The 19,572-nt window shown below is 45.0% G+C and overlaps 1 protein-coding gene across 8 annotated transcripts in view; it reads left to right on the plus strand.

Annotated features, from left to right (window-relative positions):
• Positions 1 to 4,653: 4,653 nt before the first annotated feature.
• SH3RF2 (SH3 domain containing ring finger 2) overlaps positions 4,654 to 19,572 on the plus strand; it is a 151,394-nt gene continuing 136,475 nt past the window's right edge. For 5 of the 8 annotated variants that reach the window (XM_055086814.1, XM_024125178.2, XM_055086817.1 and 2 more), the window contains exons 1-2: positions 4,655 to 4,759; positions 5,869 to 6,348. In XM_055086814.1, coding sequence (XP_054942789.1) covers positions 5,971 to 6,348 — 378 coding nt within the window. In that variant the 5' untranslated portion in view covers positions 4,655 to 4,759; positions 5,869 to 5,970. Of the gene's footprint in view, positions 4,760 to 5,076; positions 5,205 to 5,868; positions 6,349 to 19,572 lie in introns of all 8 variants that reach the window. The other 3 variants (XM_028493341.2, XM_028493342.2, XM_055086815.1) reach the window with 2 other exon arrangements.

The following is a 19,572-nucleotide window of genomic DNA, read 5'->3' on the forward strand; positions in this document are numbered from 1 at the left end:
AGAAGATGTGGCACATATATACAATGGAATATTACTCAGCCATAAAAAGAAACGAAATTGAGTTATTTGCAGTGAGGTGGATGGACCTAGAGTCTGTCATACAGAGTGATGTAAGTCAGAAAGAGAAAAACAAATACCATATGCTAACACATATATATGGAATCTAAAATTTAAAAAAAATTGGTTCTGAAGAACCTAGGGGCAGGACAGGAATAAAGATGCAGACGTAGAGAATGGACTTCACGACACAGTGAGGGGGAAGGGTAAGCTGGGACAAAGTGAGAGAGTGGAATTGACATATATACACACTATCAAATGTAAAATAGATAGCTAGAGGGAAGCAGTGGCATAGCACAGGGAGATCAGCTCCGTGCCTTGTGACCACCTAGAGGGGTAGCATAGGGAAGGTGGGAGGGAGACGCAAGAAGGAGGAGATACGGGGATATGTGTATATGTATAGCTGATTCACTTTGTTATAAAGCAGAAACTAATACACCATTGTAAAGCAATTATACTCCAATAAAGATGTTAAAAAAATTGTCTGCATACCTATTTTTTGATTTAATTTTAAATTTGAGGGACTTCCCTGGCAGTCCAGTGGTTAGGACTCTGTGCTCACTGCCAAGGGCCTGGGTTCAATCCCTGGTCAGGGAACTGAGATCCCACAAGCTACGAGGCGCTACCAAAAAAAAAAAAATAATAATGAAAGAAACTATCTTAGCCTGAGACAAAGGCTTGCTGGCCTGAGGTAATTTATTTGGGGGCAAGGGTTAGGGATGAAAGAGTGTTACAGGGAATGAGGGAGAGATAACATAAGGATGCATTATTGTATTAGCCACCCAACGACGAGTGGAACTCGTCCCACAGAACCTTCTGAAGAGCCTTATGAAATCTCAGGACTGCCCACTCCAAAGGATGAATGGAGGAAGCATTTATCCGTAGAGTCCCCATTAATGAAAGGTGGTCCACAGTTTTGGATCATGCACTTGTGACTGGAGAGCAAGTTCCCATGGGCGTCCCTATTGCAACGTCAGAGGAGCTGACGGCAGGAAGCAAGAGGTGCATGGCAGGGTCCCGACAGCACCAGGTAGCATTCTCCTGAATCTGGTGAAACTTCTTAGCATTAGAGGTGAGGCTGAGAACATTCCAAGTGGCATCCAAGAGGTCTCCAATATAAAACCATTATCAGCAGTATGATGTACATCTGCCCAGACACAGTTTTTTAAGAACACCATTCATTCATAAACCCATTCAACAAACATCTATTAAGCATCAACCACATGCCGGTGACTATGTTAAGTACGAGGGATACAGTAGTTTGTCTATCACAGGTGCTTTGCTCTCTTTGAACTTGCAGTCTATTTGGGGGAATCAGGCATTTAGTAAATTATTATAACAATTAATGAATTACAATTGTGATAACTATCATGAAGCGTAGGATGATAAACTTTCTAGTCATGAGAATCCAGGAAGGCTTCCCGGAGGAAGTGGCATTTAAGCTAAAACTTGCAGAGGAGGCGGTGAAGAAAGTAAAGTAGGGGAGAATAACTAGAAAGCGTGTTGCAGGCAGAAGGAAGAACGTGAACAAATACCCCTTGGCAGAAAAACTTAAACTGTCCTGAGTAAAAAGAAAAGGCCAGGGACACTGGAGTGTGTGAGTGAGGGGGAGAGGCGGTGGTAAGTTGGTGGCTGAGCAGGAGCCAGATCACGTCCGGCCTGATAGGTCAGAAAAAAGATTTGGATTTTATCCTAAGATCAGTGGGCATCTACTGTAGGATCTTGAACAGGGGAACAATTATAATCAGATTTGGGTTTTTGTTTTGTTTTGTTTTACATAAATCAAGATACGCTTGTAAATACAAGCAGCAGAAGCTCATAAATATCACACAGGTATTTAAAAAGAGCACTGTCTGTAATCGCTATGTAACTGTACAAAAACAAAGAGGAGTATTGGTGAGGTGGGAGCAGTGGGGTGGTGGCCCGAGCCTGGAGTCTGGGAAGGCCTGCGTAGTTCACTTTTCCTGTGTTTTTGAGGACTACTTCTTCGTCTGATTTGACACCAGGTTTGCATTTGGGTAAGCCACGATGAAATCCCCACTGAAAACTCTCCCCCTTCTTCAAAGCTGCAAAAGAAAATTTCTCAAGTTTCCACTAAGACTAACCTCATATGTGGGTGTTGGTAGGGACCACCTATAGGAGGTGACTCAAAAGGTGCTAAAACACCACTCCTATTCAGTGTAAACTTTCTATGCCCTCTGCTAGTGTCTAAAATTCTACCATCACCATTCTATTCTGATGAATGTTCAACTGTCAAATATGGTAGCCCTGGATCTATCCTGCCTTCCTGGGACGGAGCTGGTTTTTAGTGTTTTCTCGGGGATAGGAGGATTTGAAGCTTTTTGAGATCCCTGGCCACACAGGGGCAGGGAGGGGCCATGAGACTGCGTAGGTTACAGAGAGCGAGAGTGAAAGGAGCTTGGGCTCGTTTGTAGGTAATGGATGCATACATAATGTTGCATGTGTATCTTTACATAAACTTAGGTAAACATAGACGGGAATACTTATGGCACATACATGACTTTATAACACGGGAAGCAATAATGGTAAGGAACATAGGCCCCGGGATTAGACCGACCTGGGTTCAGATCACAACCTCTGTGACTCCAGGAAAGTTGTAGCACCTACCTTATAGGGTGGTTGGCAGGATTCAATGAGATAGTCTGTTTAAAGTCTTAGCACTGCTCTGAGGCATAAATGTTACGTTACTAAGATGACGAGTATGTTTGTCCTTGTGCAAACATGTGTGTGCCTGCACGTGTAGGTGCAGATATGGGTATGTAAGGGAAAGAGAGTATGTCTAAGAACAGGAGCGGGGGGGACTTCCCTGGCCGTCCACAGTGGTTAAGACTCTGCGCTTCCTGGTGGGGAGCTAAGATCCAAAAAAAATACAAGACAGGGTAAGAGGGAGAATGTTGCCCACCCCTGCAGGTGGAGTTCCCACTAGAGTGGCCCTTTCTATGGGGTGAGGGGACTGAGGGACAGCTCACAGAGGAGACAGCTCAGCTTTACCAAGCGGGGACACCAAAGGGTCTGGAACTACAGGGCCTTCCTGATAAGCACAGAATCTAAAGTGGAAATTAGTTGAAGGAAACAGGCAACAGAGTGGGATGTGATGCTGAAGTTCAAAACACCCTACATAAAAGAGAGATGAAAGAAAAGGAAAAAAAAAAGAATTGAAAGTGATCTCTGGAATTGACATGTATCCAAATTAGGCCTCTGTGCTTGGAGAACATATGACTTCATCTGCTCCATCCTAAAGCTCCCCCCTGTTTTGAGCCTCATGCACGTTTGCTTTTTCAGAAGTGACACAGAAGAACTTTGAAAAGCATGTAAACCACTGTGATCTGTTCTCAGACCTCTTGGTTCCCTCTTATGATTTTCCCATGGAGTTATAGCTAAGTACTTTCTTCATGATAAGGAATTGGCATCCCTGTGTTTGAGAGAGAAGATACAGTAAAAGCAGAGCACCCAATATCTAGTCCCAGTTCTGTCCCTAACGCACTGGGTAACCTCAGGGAATCGCTCAGTCTCTCTGGGCACAGCTGCCTCATCTGTCACAGAATTTGACTGGTCACTTTGGGTCATTATCTTTTGACTTCCTGCCATCCTAGATGAGGTTTAGTTCCCCTCAAACATCTCTCCTCCCCTTAAAGTTGTATCACCATATGACATGGTGGTTAAGAGCCCAGACCACCTGCCTCTTGCTAGCTGTGACTCCTAGGATGAGTTATTTAACCTCGAGTCTCCATTTCCTTCTTTGTAAAACGAGGGTAAGAAGAGCATAGTGTATCATTGGGTTGCTAAAAGGATTAAATGAGTTAGCGCAGGTAAAGTATTTAAAACAGTGCTTGGCACAGATAAGGGCTAGTGTTATTACATAACACTCTGGTGTTATGTAATAATAATAAGATTATTATTACTTTATTGGGTAACTTTGTAGTGTTAAAAGAAATATACTATTGATAAATCAAGAAATAGAAGTATAAGCATTATTTGGAGCTATAAAAGGCTCCAGTGGGTAGGGTAGGGGGGACCTGGGACATTGCTTTTCCTTTTTCTTTAAGCCCTCCTGCGCTTTGACTTTTCAAGGATGTGTCTGGACCACCACAGTACTGTTTTTTTAATTTCAAAAGATTGAGCAAAAAGATCACTCAAGTCCCTCTCAAATCTCACAATTCAAGGATTGACTGTGATTTTTAAGGAAAAGTATTTTTTAGGTGGCCGGTTTGTCTTTGGTATCATAGCTACCGTTAATACATTTGACGTTTTCAGGAAATCCTCATAAAAGTTTAAAATAAACACAATCACCGGGGCTTGTTTATAACTGAGTGTGTTTCAGCGTCTGGGAAAGGAGCGAAAATGAGAAAGGTGAAAATATAAACTTTGTAAATATTTGGCCTTATGAGCTAGCCAAATATTTTGCCCCCTGTAATCTTTTCCCAGAAATCGACTCCATTGCACAAAGGAAGGATCAGTAGCAGAGAGTAAGCTCAGAGAAAAGCACTGCCGGCGCCCGGCGCTGAAAGGGTTAACAGGGCTGAGTAAGGCGATCCCTGAAGTAAGGCTCGAGTTGTAAAAGTTTGCAAAGCAGCTGCAGCAGCAGCTCCCGGGGAAACGGAAGCCGGTCGAGGGAGCCTGGCGGAGCGGCGGGTGCCGAGAACCGTGCTGAGCTGAACTCAGCCGGGATTATAAGCTCAAGGTTAGTGGCCCCCGCACACCTCCCCGCGCTGACATCTTTGGAGAGTTGTCTCAGCAAGGCCGGAGCCGGCTCTCAGGCTGGTGTGTCCCGTCTGCTTTATGCACCGGTGGGGCCGCCGGCTGTCGTGCCAAACCTCCCGCTAATGCGTTCGCCCAAGCCCTGGCGCTGTGAGGGCCCGGGGACCTCTTCCCTGGAGACTCTCCTAAAGGGGAGACTTCTTTTCAGACATCCGAAAGGAAACTGTTTCTGGGACAAGGATGATTTTCAGAATACACACACACACACCTGTATATGCTGTTCCATCTTGGTTCTTGCAGGCTGTGACCACAATCCAGAATTCCTATCTGCTTCAGTTGAAACTGAGAACCATTGTCAAAGTAACAAAACAGGCTGTGCAACTTTATCTTATGGGAGGGACATCGTCTCTGAGGCTAAGATAATCAAGGTGAGAAAAAAAGAGAGAGAGAGGAAAGAAAGAAAGAAAAAAAACTTCCAAGCCACATGGCCTGGAGTTGACAAAAGAATTTTTGAAAATTAGTTTCTAGTAGAAATTTTTCTTGTCCACTGCTAGAACAAAATAATGGGGGAAGATGTATTGTGACGGAAAGAATTCTACAATTACATGAGATTCAGATACATTTACCTATGTAAACAATTTGTTATAGTGTGGTGCAGATAGCAGATAAACTTAAACAAGGGGGAAAAAAGAAAGAGTAAATAGCTTCAGAGAAATTGCATCCTGAGGGGCCTTTCATTTGAGACCCAGATGGACTGCCTGAGGGCTTTCACCCTTGGAGACCTGGCTGAGAGAGAGGGGTGGCTTTGTCCCCTCAACAGGCCAGTTCTCTTTCCCCCTCTTGCCTTGCACACGGAGAGGCAATGAGTAAGTAGTCAGTGGCTGTGCTGACTGCTCCCTCACATCCGCCAGCAGGCAGGAGTCGAGGCTTATACCTGCTAGCACTGAATCAGAATGAGTCATCTGAAACTTGGGTGCGGGAGCAAAGTCCTTGCAAACTGCCTTATGAGACGCTGGCTGGATGTAGGTGGGATACACCTCTCCTGAGCAGTCACAGTTTTTTCTTCTCTTCCTTTCTCCTTCAAACCGGCAGGCATCCGGACACTCTCCAGAGGCAGTCTCTGCCCCTTTGGCTCAGCTGACCTGACCATGTGGACTTAGCCCCTCCGGGTCACGACTGGAGTTTTAAAATAAAATGGATGATGTGACGTTACTTGATCTTCTGGAGTGCCCCGTGTGCCTCGAAAAGCTCGATGTCACCGCCAAAGTCCTCCCTTGCCAGCACACCTTCTGCAAACCATGTCTGCAGAGGATTTTCAAGACCCACAAGGAGCTGAGGTGCCCCGAATGCAGGACCCTGGTGTTTTGCAGCATCGAGGCGCTGCCGGCCAACCTGCTGCTCGTGCGCCTGCTGGATGGCGTGCGCTCGGGACAGGGCTCGGGGGGAGGGGGCTCCATCTGCAGGCCTGGCGTGCTGACCTCGCAGGACAGCAGGAGAAGCAAGACTCACCCCCGAGGTCTGCAGTGCAGCCCTTTCCAGCCGGTGCCCAACATCAGAATCCACATGGATGGGGTAAGAAAGATCTCATTTGTTCCTACTGTGTCCACTTGGAGGTTGGGTTTGCCTGCACCAGCAGTTGGGGCTTCTGTTCTTTTAGTTACATTTCAAAGAGCCCCTGTGGAGGATTCCCTGGGGATAAGTTTCTGTGGGCAGTGATCGTTGTACTGAGACTTGGTGGAATCCTGAGCCTATCTGATCCACCCACGAATTCTTAGAATTGTTAAAGCTTCCCAGGTTCTCCCTGCCCCTAGTCCAGAAGGTGGTAGGACAAGGAAAGCTTTCTTGATTATATTTTTGGTCTTAGATTTCTGCTGTTCTGAGGCCAAACCAGGGCACGGGAAGTGCACAGAGGATGGGAAAAAAAGGAAAACAAATCTAACTGCTTGTTGCTTTTGAGATCTCAAAGAAGTTTCCAAATGTCAGGTTTTGTCTGCATTTTACCCCGATCCATCTTTCCATTCCCAGTCATAAAGTGCCATGATGACAATGCTCATTCATAATGGTTCAAAGTTATCAAGACACTTAACTGCCCACATTTCACTGGGAAGGGAGCGTATATGTGGGTGGGGAGTGATTGACAGGAAAGGCTGGCTGTGAAGTACAATAGATGTGTATAGGAGCCCCGCAGGTGTGTCTTACTTTACAAAATGAATAAAACATACACAAAGTGCACATCAGAGGCTGCAATAAAAAAAATGAAGAGCCCCAGGAGAGCCCCGGGAGATCACCCAGTAATGCTTTCGGTGTTTGTAATGTGAATCGCTCTCTCCAGCCTTGTGGGCACATCCTCAGGACTTTATCTGACCTGGATATGGGAAGCTGGGTAAGGGGACATTTCAGGAGAAGAGCGTGGTCCTTGTGGCTCCAGGAGGGTTATTTGCCGTCACCCTTGCAGTCAGTGTGTCCACGTGGACATGGCAAGCTGTGGCTTGGGTGGTTGGCATACGTAGAAAGTCTCAGCTGTATTCTGTGAAGTCCCACCTGAAGCAAGCTTTAATACTGGCAGCAGTCTCACGACTCCCTGCTGTGAAGAGCAGAAGAGGGTGGGAGGGTCTTCCCCGGACTCCTTCCCACTGAAGGAGAATAGCCTTGTGGTGTGCATTCAGAGCAAGTTTCTAAAGTATTCCTACCAAAAGCTCACCCCTCCTTGGGTTCCCTGCACCTTTAAGCCACCCATGCAGTAGGGGTGTGTGGAAACATTCCAAAATGAGAGCGGAAAGAAGCAGGGCATTGGTGTGATTTCTTCACTGCAGACATTTTAGTGCCATTGGGCCTGTGTGCGTGAACACATTCCCGAAGAGGGCTTGGCGCCCTTGTTTAAGGCTCCTTATTAGCCCTAGGTCTAGTCATCAATCAGAAGCCACAGGCCTGGAAAAGGCGGGGTCAGGGTTGGGGAGCCAACTTTCTGAGGCAGGCTGTGTTTATAGAGCATTAGGTTCTATCTTGGGTCAGCAAATCTCCCTTTGAATTCCTAAGGCCCAGCAACCTCTCCCCTCCCTTGCGCTGCAAAGTCTGACTTGCCTCCCCGCAGGGCAGAGTATCATCGATCACTCAGAGGGTGTCGGGGGACTGGGAGAAGGCAAGTCCCCTACCACCTTCACATGTTTTTGTCCATGCTTTCATCTTTTTTCGATGTTGCTAAGAAAAGGTAGCAACAGTTGGATCCACAGCTACCTACTTTTTGAACCACAGAGGATTCCCAGGCCCCTCCCGGCATAGGGAGTTGTAGGAACTAGAGCTGGTCCAACGGAAGAGACAACCAGTAAGATGCTGCGTGTCCCTGGAACTCTTTCACAAGGACCTGTCACTTCAGACCAAGGTGCGGGTGATGGGGTTGTGCCCATCCTCTGAGCTGCACTGGAGTCCTGCCATGAGGCTGAAATGGAGGACCAAGCCGCTGAGGGCTCCTGCTTTCAGGCAGGACCTGGTTTGGTGAAGACTCTCTACAAGAGAGCAGAGCTGGCAGCCAGCCCGCAACTGCCCCTGTTTCCTTCATTTCCTGAGCCTACCTTTCTCCGAGTGCCTCGTGTCATCCTTTTGCCTCTCTCAATGGGGATATGAACAAACTATTCCTGGATGTAAATACAGCTGTAATTCTGCAACCTGTTCTACTCCCCCAAATACAGCTACCTTTCCTATAAGTGTGAAAGCGATCGCGTGTCCCTGGGTTCAGAGAATTGCGGATTATCTGGGAGGCCACACTGTTCTGAGAGGCGGAGGGTGGCCTTGCATCCTCAGTCAAACCCTCACCAACCTACTTGCCCTCTCAGCCTCAGTTCACCCAATCCAGTCAACACTTAGTAATACTTGCTACCCCTCTTCCTCCAGGATAGTGTAAAAATTATCTTTACAACATACTCATAGCACCCTAGAAAACCCCTGCCGTGTAAATGCAAAGCATCATCATTATCATTAATTTAAACCGGCTGTATGTCTTTGGGCAAGCCACTTAAGGTTGCTGGGTCTCAATTTAAAATTCTGTAAAATGGGAAAATGTATTATAAAAACAGAGAGCCACTGTGAGGCTTAACTAATGAGTGTTTGCAAAGCACTTTGAGATCCTTAGATGAAAGGCATTAGGAAGCTCGTTATCATAGTAAGCATTATTATTGACTGTTTAGTGTGCCCTGCCGTGCAGGAGGCATTCTACAAAATACAGCAGGAGTGATAGCCCTTGCAGGAGAGTGTAATAGGTGTTATGATTGAACTTGAGTCTATGATGAGTCCAGGCCAGGATAATACTAAGTATCAAGTACTACCCTAATACGGCATAAATAACCTGTTGTCACAGGGTACCATTTTCTAAAACACCTCTTCCAAAGGACTCGATGTTAAGGTGGCACTCTCAAAGAGTTCATTTAACTTCCTGTCCAGCAGCTTTTTAAGCCCAAAGTCTGTTCTGCTCTCCTAAACTCACCGAAAACACTAGTTCATCAAGATGTTTCTGTTGGCTCAAAGAGGCCTGGTACTTTTTGTGCCAGCCAGTATACTAGGGTGGAACCAATAGTCACACTTCACGGTGCCAGCCCAAGAGACAAAAAAATAGTCCATTGTGCCTACCTGTCTAAAACCCTCCTAAGCCGATTGTGTAAAAAGAGAACTTGAGAAACGGCTGTAGGTTTCTATAGCACGCAATTATTTCAGACAAACAGGGGAGATCAACAGACTCCTGGAGGGCCCATGGCAGTGCAAATCCCACCGGCTCTTATTTCTTCCCATACTGCAGGTGAGCCAGAGGAACTTTGCAAGCCTTCGAGAAGATTATGGGCTTCTGTATAGCTGATCTCTCTTCCTCCTCCCTCTGTTATCCTTTAATAATATTTCTGAAATAGAACAGGCAAGAGGGGCTTCCCTGGTGGCACAGTGGTTAAGGATCCACCTGCCAATGCAGGGGACACGGGTTTGAGCCCTGGTCCGGAAGATCCCACATGCTGCGGAGCAACTAAGCTTGTGCACCACAACTACTGAGCCTGCACTCTAGAGCCCGCGAGCCACAACTACTGAGCCCACGTGCCACAACTTCTGAAGCCCGTGTGCCTAGACCCTCTGCTCCGCAACAAGACAAGCCACCACAGTGAGAAGCCCGCGCACCGCAACAAAGAGTAGCCCCCGCTCGCCACAAGTAAAGAAAGCCCGCGAGCAGCAACGAAGACCCAATGCAGCCAAAAATAAATAAATAAATTTATTTTTTAAAAAAAAAAGAAAAAAAAAGGCAAGAAAGCAGTGAAGATAAAAGTTGCAAAGTTAGGTTTGAAAAATACCAGAATTCAAATCCTGATTCTGCCCCTTGATAGTTGTGTAATTTGGATGAATCACTTAAACCTCGGTGCCTCTAATTCCCCTTTTATAAACTAGAGGTAACAGTAGTATCTACCTCAGAGCGTCATTGGGGAGAAATAAATGAGACTGTTAATGTCAGTTAGCTCGTAGCACCGCAACTGGTTCCTATTACAAGCTCAATAAATATGAGCTGTTATTATTATTAAAGCAACTCAAGACTTTCCAGTCTAAATTACACAACATCTCTCACCCCCTTGTTAATCGAGTGTCCTCCAGAGATGGTCCTGGGTACCCTGATTTTTGGTTTGCTTTGTGGGTCTCCAAAGGATCCGGGGCCATGATTCAGGTGTGTGATTTCTCCCAGCATGCGCTGCCTTGGCAGCTCACTTCTAAGACCCTTTAGGAGCTAGGAGTTGATTCTAGGAGAAAACGTGCTACCCAGCGTCACTTCCCCAAATGGCAGGCTCAGCAGAACACCATACAAAGGGCAACAACCTGGTCCACCTCCGCAGCATCACCAGTTCCTCATTAAGGTCTATCTTTCCTTTCCCCTGCATCTCTCTATCCCTAATACAAACGTTGCCGCCCTGGGCCTTGCAGGGCCGGACTCTCTCCCTTCTTTGTTGAACAACATGCCAACCACACACATTCCTGTCTCACTTGCCCTGTCTCAGCAAGAACACACCTGCCACCTACAGCACACAGACCAGGTGGCCGTGTCCTAGAAACTTTTTCAGCTGGTGTTGCAAGCAGCTGAGATGGCAAAATGAGGTCAGAAGGCACATGAGGGAATTGAGGTTGGGTAGAAACCAGAAGGCGCCCAGCCCCTTTTCCTGGGTTTCAGCTGCTGTGTCCTACGGCAGAGCTGTGACACAGACGGTGGTTTCTGCTAAATTTACAATGGGACTAAAACCATCAAGGCCCTGAAAACAGCAGGCAGATACCACTGGGTCAGCAAGGCCTGGATGCGGCAAGTGGAGGAAGACATAAAGGTAGGAGCTGAGGTTGAGAAGTCAGGAGACCCAGAAGTTTCCCCAGCTCCACCCACATATGCAAACCTTTTAAAAAACCACATGGCCCCAAACTGGCTTTGCTCCCAACCCTCTCTCCGTGGACCTCCTTCCTGGTTACAGTTCCCTCCCTTTTACTGATTAGTGTTTAAGGATTGTGGTCAAATGGAGCTGGGTTTGTGCTGGGATTCAATTACTTGTGAGCTATGAGGCCTCAGGCAAGTCACTTAACCTCCCTGACCCACAGTTTCCATATTTGTATAAGGGAGATAATAATGGCGTACATATATCAGAAGACTATTGTGAGATTAAAATGAGATAACGTATGTGAAAAGCTTAGTATAGTATGGTACATAATAGATGCTAATAAATGTTAAATAAAAAAATTAACAAGAGAGGAGAAAGTTTGGGGCATTGGTTTTGCACCCACGCATAAACATGCAGAGACTTCTGTTAAAAAATTAAGCAAAGGGGATAGCAAAAGGACAGGGGTTTCACGAAAAGACAAAACTATAGTGATGAAAAATAGTGGTTTTCGGTGGTTACCAGGGGTTCTGGGTTGGGAAAGGATTATAAAGGGATAGCATGAGGGAATTTTATGGGATGAAGGGGCTGTCCTGTATCCTGTTTGTGGTGGCAGTTAAATAAATCTGTGTATGTGTTAACATTCATAGGAATATATACCAAGAGAAAAAAAAGTCAATTTCACTGTATGATGATGTTTAAAATAATATTTTTAAAAATGAAAGGGAGCTCTTACACATTTCTTTGAGTCTCTGCCTGATTTTTACCGGTCCCACTCTGATGTCCTTTCATCTCTGTGTGTACTTGGTCAATGCTATTTCAGAGAAGGATTTTACCGTCATTTAAATGATCAGGGTAACTCCTGCAGGTGGGCTTCTCTCTGTTTTAGCAAACGATTCTATTACCTGCTTCAGTTTTCTCATCAGTTGGAGGTATCTGGCCAGTAGACAAACACAGCGGCTCAACCCCCAGTGGATGGCCCAGGCAGATGGCTGGGATAGAAGGTTCTCCTCACTCAACCTCAATTATCCAGCACATGCACTGAGGCGTGTCACCTAAGCGATCAGTCAACGCATATTTTGTGTCATTTTGTTGCCTCTTAGGAAAGGTTGCCTTCCCACATGTCCCTTCATACTATAAAGAGATTGTGAAATGAGGGAAAGCGCTGTTCAGCCCTTGACTCAGAAAGAGCATCCTCATCCATCCAGTTCCAGGCACCATTACATAGCTTTGGGCTTAGCTGGGCCCAGCCCACACACAGCTCTCTTCAATCTCATTATCTTCTCCCTTGCTTTCTTATTTTTAAATTCATGCTTATATGACAGTCTTTCACAAAGTGTATTCTGTAAGCTATTAATGGATGTTCCATAAAGCTCCAGGGTCAAACAATCCTGGACTGAAACAGAGCCAAACACTTTTTCTTTGCCGCGGGACTTTTCAGCACTTTTAGCACGCTAATGAGCTGTGAATCTCTAAGTGGTAGATAATAATAAGAAATGTCCCCCAAATTTCTGTAACAGTGGTACTCCCCTCTCCCTCCTTTCATTAGTACCTTGAGTAGTGTTAATTGTCATGGAACAAATTTGGGGAAATGCTGTCTCATACTAATGCAGAGGTAGCTAAGCCCCCAGAGAGAATCTTTATTGTGGTTAGAGACTGTTGACTCTTTCCAAGAAGAGTTTTAGGCAAGCTCTTGTCATTAGAAGATATTTTTGGAAAACTGTTTGAAACTCACTATCACCACCTTCTGCAGTATTTATTTAGGTTTTATCAGTAGTCAGCTATAGGTACACTGGGAACCCACACAGCAAAGTAAAGATTCCACCTTCCCAGTGCTTACCGTCTAATGGTAAAACCAACTAGTTAGATACATGTGTCTAAGCATACATAAATAAATATATATGTGAATATATGTGTGTGTGTATATATATATATATATAAAACATATCCCTGATTTAAAGATATTATCTATTGTAAGATATATTATATAGTTATAGCTCTTAAGGGAAAAGAAACATTACCATGTTAGATGTTCACTGTAAGATACATCCAATTTTAGAAATGTTAAGATATGAAAAAAGGAATGTCTTACTGAAGAGTACATATTGTGTGATTCCATTTATATAAAATTCTAGAAATGGCAAAACTATAAACTATAGTGATTTTTGGGGTAATGCAAATGTTTTATGTGGTGGATATAGGTTTGTCTAAATTCATCAAACTGTACATTTTAAAAAAGTGCATTTTTGGTATGTAAATTATAACCCAATAAAGTGATTAAGACAAAGAAGTCTTAGACACAAAAAATGATGGTTTACGAAAATGTCAGGCGAGGAGGTGGTTCAGTTTAAGGGAAATGAAGTTTGGCCAATGAAAAGAAACTTCCTACAAAAAATAGGTGTTTCAATGGTCAGGAAGGACATGGTCAAGGAATGAAAAAGCAGGGTCTACTCTGGGCATGTGGGTGCTAGGAAAGTCAGGGCAGGACAAGGATATCTTGAACAGAATGGAAGTTGGAAGAGAGGGAGAAGAAAACAGATGGAGCGGAGATGGGGCGACATGTTACCTGCTTCAACGCCACTGCTAGGAAGGCATGTGTCAGTTACTCTGTAATAAAGTCTCTCTGCAGCCAAACTGCTTACCTGTCATCATGTGGCCTGATGGATTCAGTGCAGCCAAACAGGATATCTCTGCTCCAAGCAGATGGCTGAGCTCACTGGGTAACTGAGCAGCAGTCTCCACTTCTCTGGCAGACAGAGCCACCCTTTTCCATCGAAAGGGTCAGGTTACCTGACAACCCTAGCATGCAGGAACATGAGCCAGCACACCCAAAGCAAGGAGTAGAACACAGGACAAGGAAAGACAAGTCCATCTGTCGTGAGCTGCTTCCTGCAACTTAGGTCTGTGTCCGCCCCCAGGGTCACACCGTTCTAGATCCCCAGGTCAGAAGCCAGGGCATTCAACAGACTGCTTCTAAATGCCTGCTACGTGCCAGGCTCTGTCTTGAAAGCTCACACCATTGAAAGCCCATACCAGGAATGCTCATGGTCTCAGACTCCAGGACTCAAATAGCAGCTGAGTTCACCTCAGATCTCTGTCATTTTTCCAATCTTTTTTCCAAACACCAGCAGAACAGGCAACTTGTCCTCTGTCTCAATACTGGGCTTGGAGTACCCAGCCTACAACCTGGCTCAGATTAGGAACCCCCAGATATTTTTCGAATGGATGAATAAATAATGAATGTATTCATGTCTCCGGTAGACTTCGTGGAATCATGGAATAACCCCTCATAATGCAGAAATGAACTCTCTATGGATAGAGCCATGACAAAGCTATGTGAGGAATGAGCAGCATATTATAGTAGGCATACTGAAATATTCTAGTTGGGAATCACCTTATTAAATACCTTTCTGGGTGACAAACAGTACTGTCCAGAAAACACAATGGGCCAGGTTCAAAACCACTTAGCTCATGAATTGCTAACCCTAAGAAGATAGGAAATGCCTCTCCATATATGGCCAAACTCCTGCATCAGACACCACAAATTCTATGTGCTCCTTTGATCATGGGGGAAACACTTCATGTTGAGTTAATTTACACTTGCACCCAGGGATACCAGTGACAGAAAAGATGAGGCACTAGAAGAATTTGCCCCTGAGTTATGAGCTAAATTGACCTGGCCTCCTACCTGAAGGGAAGGCAGTATTTCAGGTAGGAACATGGCCCCTGCACCTCCCATGCTGACAAACCTATATCACACATGTATATAATGTATACAACATAAAGGTTGCCATTTTAGCCATTTTTATGTGTATAGGTCAGTGGCATTAAGTATATTTACATTGTTTTGTAACCATCACCACTATCTCTCTCCAGAACTTTTCATCATCCCATACTGAAACTCTGTACCAATTAAACAATAACTCCTCATTGCCCCCTGTGTGTGTGCGTGTGTGTGTCTACATGTATGTGATTGTATATATATATATATATATATACATATATACACACACACACATATATATTTAAAACTTTTTTGTGAGTAAGAGGAGTAGGTGTTTTAGTATCATTTTTAAAATATGTATTCCAGTTTTCTGCTGCTTCTGACCTTAGACTTCCAATGAGATAAGCAAACAAGATAATGCTGTGATTCAGGACAAAGGCTCTTCATAAATGTATACTGGCTGTGTGCTTCTGGGCAAGTTACTTAGTAATTCTGAGCATCGCTCCTACAAAATGAAAATAGGAAACTTAACTCATAATGTTCTTGGGAGGAGTTAATGAGGCGATTCTTGTAAAGTGCTTAGCACAGCGTCTGGACAAAGTAAGCTCCTAGTAAAGGTTAACTGTCTGCTTGCACTCATCCAGGTAGGTTAATCTCATAAAGGACTACTACACTGACTGCGGTCAGCCTGCTATTTTACTGCACTGAAGACACGGGGGTAACGGTGATCGTGGCATCATTTGGAGGATAAGTCAAGATAATTCTTGTGAAATTCTTAGCACAGGGCATGCATGACACATGGTACTCCATGACAGTAAGTGTGAGGCATTATTATTTTTTCCTATGCCTCATTCATTCAACAAGCATATACAGGATGCCTTTTATGAGTAAGACCCTTTGCCAGGCTCTATTGAAGAACAAAAGCAAATAAGATATGATCCTTAATAACATGTAGACATGGAAGAGACCCAGGAAAACTGACTAATTCACCAAAATGGCTGAAACCCTCCCTTAAAGAGCTCATGGTCTCGGGGCTTCCCTGGTGGTGCAGTGGTTGAGAGTCCGCCTGCCGATGCAGGGGACACGGGTTCGTGCCCCGGCCCGGGAAGATCCCACATGCCGCGGAGCGGCTGGGCCCGTGAGCCATGGCCGCCGAGCCTGCGCGTCCGGAGCCTGTGCTCTGCAACGGGAGAGGCCACAGCAGTGAGAGGCCCGCGTACCCGTAAAAAAAAAAAAAAAAGAAAAACAGCTCATGGTCTTTTGGGAGACATCCACGTAAAGTAATAATTATGATGTGGTTAATAAATGTTAAACAAAGGACTTACTATGTCAGGCACTGGGTAAAGCACTTTTACCTACAGAATCTCACTTAATTCTTTCTATAACCCACTGAGATAGGTGCTACCATTTTCTCTACCTCACAAATAAGAGGCTGTGCTCAATAAATATTCATATAAGAAAACACAATGGGAGAAAATGGCTGCAGATCAAAATTGAGCATTGCTGTATTTGTGTTTGGGGCATTTTTTAAAAATGCAAATGGTCTGATTCTTAACCAGTCATAGAAACCCACGACACTGAGGATTGCAAACCTCAGAATACACTGAGAGGCATGTACATTGGGTGGTGAGTCCTGGCATCTTGGTCCCAATGCTGCTGGTTTGGAAAAATGTGCCTTTTGGCTGCCATTCACACGCACAGCATGGAAAGCCAAGTGAAGGGGTGAGAGAGCTTGAATCATTCACTGTTACTCTTCCCTGAGAGGCTAACAGGAAAACTTTAGCCTGGAGACAGGAGAAATAAGGCAAATACTCCCGGGGTACCTGAAGCAAACCACCCCAGCTGAGGGTATCAGCCACCTGCCAGTGTTAGAGAAGTCAAGTATGGAATCATCTGCCTAACTGGGAAACTGGCCCACATGGCTGACTGCAGCCCATCCTCTGGTCTCAGTGTAGCCTTCACTCCTCCAGGAAGTCAGCCCTCTGTCCCAAATCCCAAGCAAGCCGGCCATTTGTTCCTCCTCAGGCTCCCAGAGTCCCCAGTGCTACCCTCTGGCCTCGTAGCACACATAAGGTCCATGAGGTCAAGGAAGTGTCGTCTCCCCTGTACTCAGCACAGTGCCTGAAATGCAACCAGCATTCAATAAATATTGAAGTAATGAATGCATAATGTTGGCGATATTGCAAGACACTGCAGTTAGATTCAGAATCTTCAAGGCTGAGGAGCCCCTGATGTCTCCCCCTGAGGCTAGAGGAGAGGAGACATCCCAGCCATCTCGTCCCCAGGATCCCTTCCAGCCCCTGTCTTGTTGACAAGGGTGTTTCTTGACTCAAGGCCAGGTGTGCTAGGAATGGCACGTAAGTGCTTGCAGGGGATTCAGAGGTAATTGGGAGGTGAAAAAAGAAATCAGAGCAGAATGGAGCCAGAGAGAGAGGAGAACACCAACTGACTGGCAGGCGCAGCCCTCTGAGCAGGTTGCCCTGGATTTGGGGAATTGAGGATGATACGGCCCGCACACATAGAAGTGTTTTATTTGGTTGCCAAGGCAACGCAGCAGAGTCAGTGGGCATGGAGCAGGAATAGATCTCTGCAGAGCTGTGTTCCGGAAGGGTGTTTGGCTGTGATATTAATGAGCTGCCTGGATAGGAGAAAGGCAGGGCTGACATAAACCTTATTTGGGACTTTTGCTTAATAAACAGGAATGGCAGAGAAATGGAGGGGCAGAAGAGAAAACTTCTCTTTCTGGCTTTCTGGGGAAGCAGGAGAGGTAATCTTCTGGACTTCCAGTTTCTCGTTGGAGTGGTTCCATGCTGGAAGGAAGGCGGAAGGGGATGACTGAAGAACAAAAGGAGATGGCAGCGTTTTCTTCCCCTTAAGAGATTATAAAAAGGATGCCGAAGCCCACATTTTAACAAAAAGAACATTTTCCATCTCCTCCTTTTACTTCCCTTTGTGTGAGAAAGGAAAAGAATTTGCTGTTAAACATGTTTCTTTTTATTTTGTTTTTATTTTCTTAAGCTTTTGAAACACTAAGATTTTTTTTTTCACGATCATAAAACTTTGTGATTGAGACAGGTCCTGGGTTTTCTAACTTCTCCGTCTACTTGCTGTCCCAAAGCCTCGAGAATCAGGCAAACTCCAGCATGCAGAGTGCTTGTCCCGATTGCTTGGGCAAGGAGGGTGGGACCAGAAGAGAGAGAAGCCAGAGGGGAGGTGGACATTATTAATTAGCACCTTAATAACTACAACTGTCACGTAGCACACACCGTGTGCCAGACACTGTGTGAAATAAGCATGGTTTTCTTGAGTTCTCCCAACAGCCTTTGGAAGTCCATGGTGTTTTCTCATTTTACAGTTGAAGGAACTGCTAGGAAGTGGCAGAGACAGGATTTGAACCAGGTTTGCCTACATCCAAGGACTGGGCTCTAAACGAGATCGATCAGGGTGACCAAGACAAGTACAGTGTTCCCTTGGCACCTCAGGGAGCCCTGCACCATCTGCCATTGCTGGTTGGCTCCTGCTGGCACCAACACCACCATTCTAATGTGGTTTATAAGCCTTCCAGAGCATGATGTCGTCTGTAGCCAATCCAACTCCATGTGCACGATATGCTGTCTTAACTGGATGCCACTTGGTCATAAATTTAAGGGTTTAAGTAGTAGAAATTAGTCTAAGTGGATGGAGAGGGAGACAAGAGAGGAGGAAATGGAGCCAGAGAAAAGAGGAGGGTAGGGATAGAGAAAGGCAGAAAAGACACATGGGAGATGTAGACGGGGCAACAGAAAGCAGGGAGGAAGGAGGAGGAAAGGGAGAAGCTGATCAAGGAAGCAAGTGTGCGGGGGAGGACAACTTGGGGAGATATGTTATCAGGAGATATGGCAGGCTCTGAGCCAGAGCTGGTCTGCTTTTCTCGAAATATAAACAGAGTTAGATCAAAATATTTATGCTCCATTCCTTTCGGAAACCTGTCATCGGGATAGGCAGACTGGTCTATTAAAGGTGGAGAAAAATAGAGCCTGAAATTCAGGAAAGTCAGCTTCTAATCCTGTCTTAGCTGAGAACCAGCCCGGCGACATGAAATGTATCTGAGTGTTTAGTATATGTAAGCAATCACTATGGCTAGAGAAAAAGTCTTAGATTCTCTGAGTCTCAGAATTCCACCGTCTCAAATATTTTACAGAATATGCAAATGATACAGAAGTATTTGCATTTATTATTTTTTTAATCTATATAAATTTAAAGATTTTCAGAGAAATAGTTACTGGTTTTGAACCCTTATGGTCTTCACAGGCCTGGGCTAAATTCCTGCAAAAGCTTATTTAAACCACAGAGCAACATTGTTTAACAGCAGAGGAAATTGAGGTTCAGGAGTACTGAGTGGCTTGCCCAGTTACTTGTGTAGACTAACTCTAAGCCCACATTGTTTTTTTTTTAATTTTTAAAAATTGAACTATAGCTGATTTATAATATTGTTAGTTTCAAGTATATAGCAAAGTGATTCAGTTATACATATATTTTTTTCAGATTCTTTTCCTTTATTGGTTATTATAAGATACTGAATATAGTTCCCTGTGCTATACGGTAGGCCCTTGTTTATCTTTTTTTTTTTTTTTTGGCGGTAGGCGGGCCTCTCACTGTTGTGGCCTCTCCCGTTGCGGAGCACAGGCTCCGGACGCGCAGGCTCAGCGGCCATGGCTC

Source organism: Physeter macrocephalus, chromosome 8, assembly GCF_002837175.3.
Source record: "Physeter macrocephalus isolate SW-GA chromosome 8, ASM283717v5, whole genome shotgun sequence".
Classification (NCBI taxonomy): Eukaryota; Metazoa; Chordata; class Mammalia; order Artiodactyla; family Physeteridae; genus Physeter; species Physeter macrocephalus.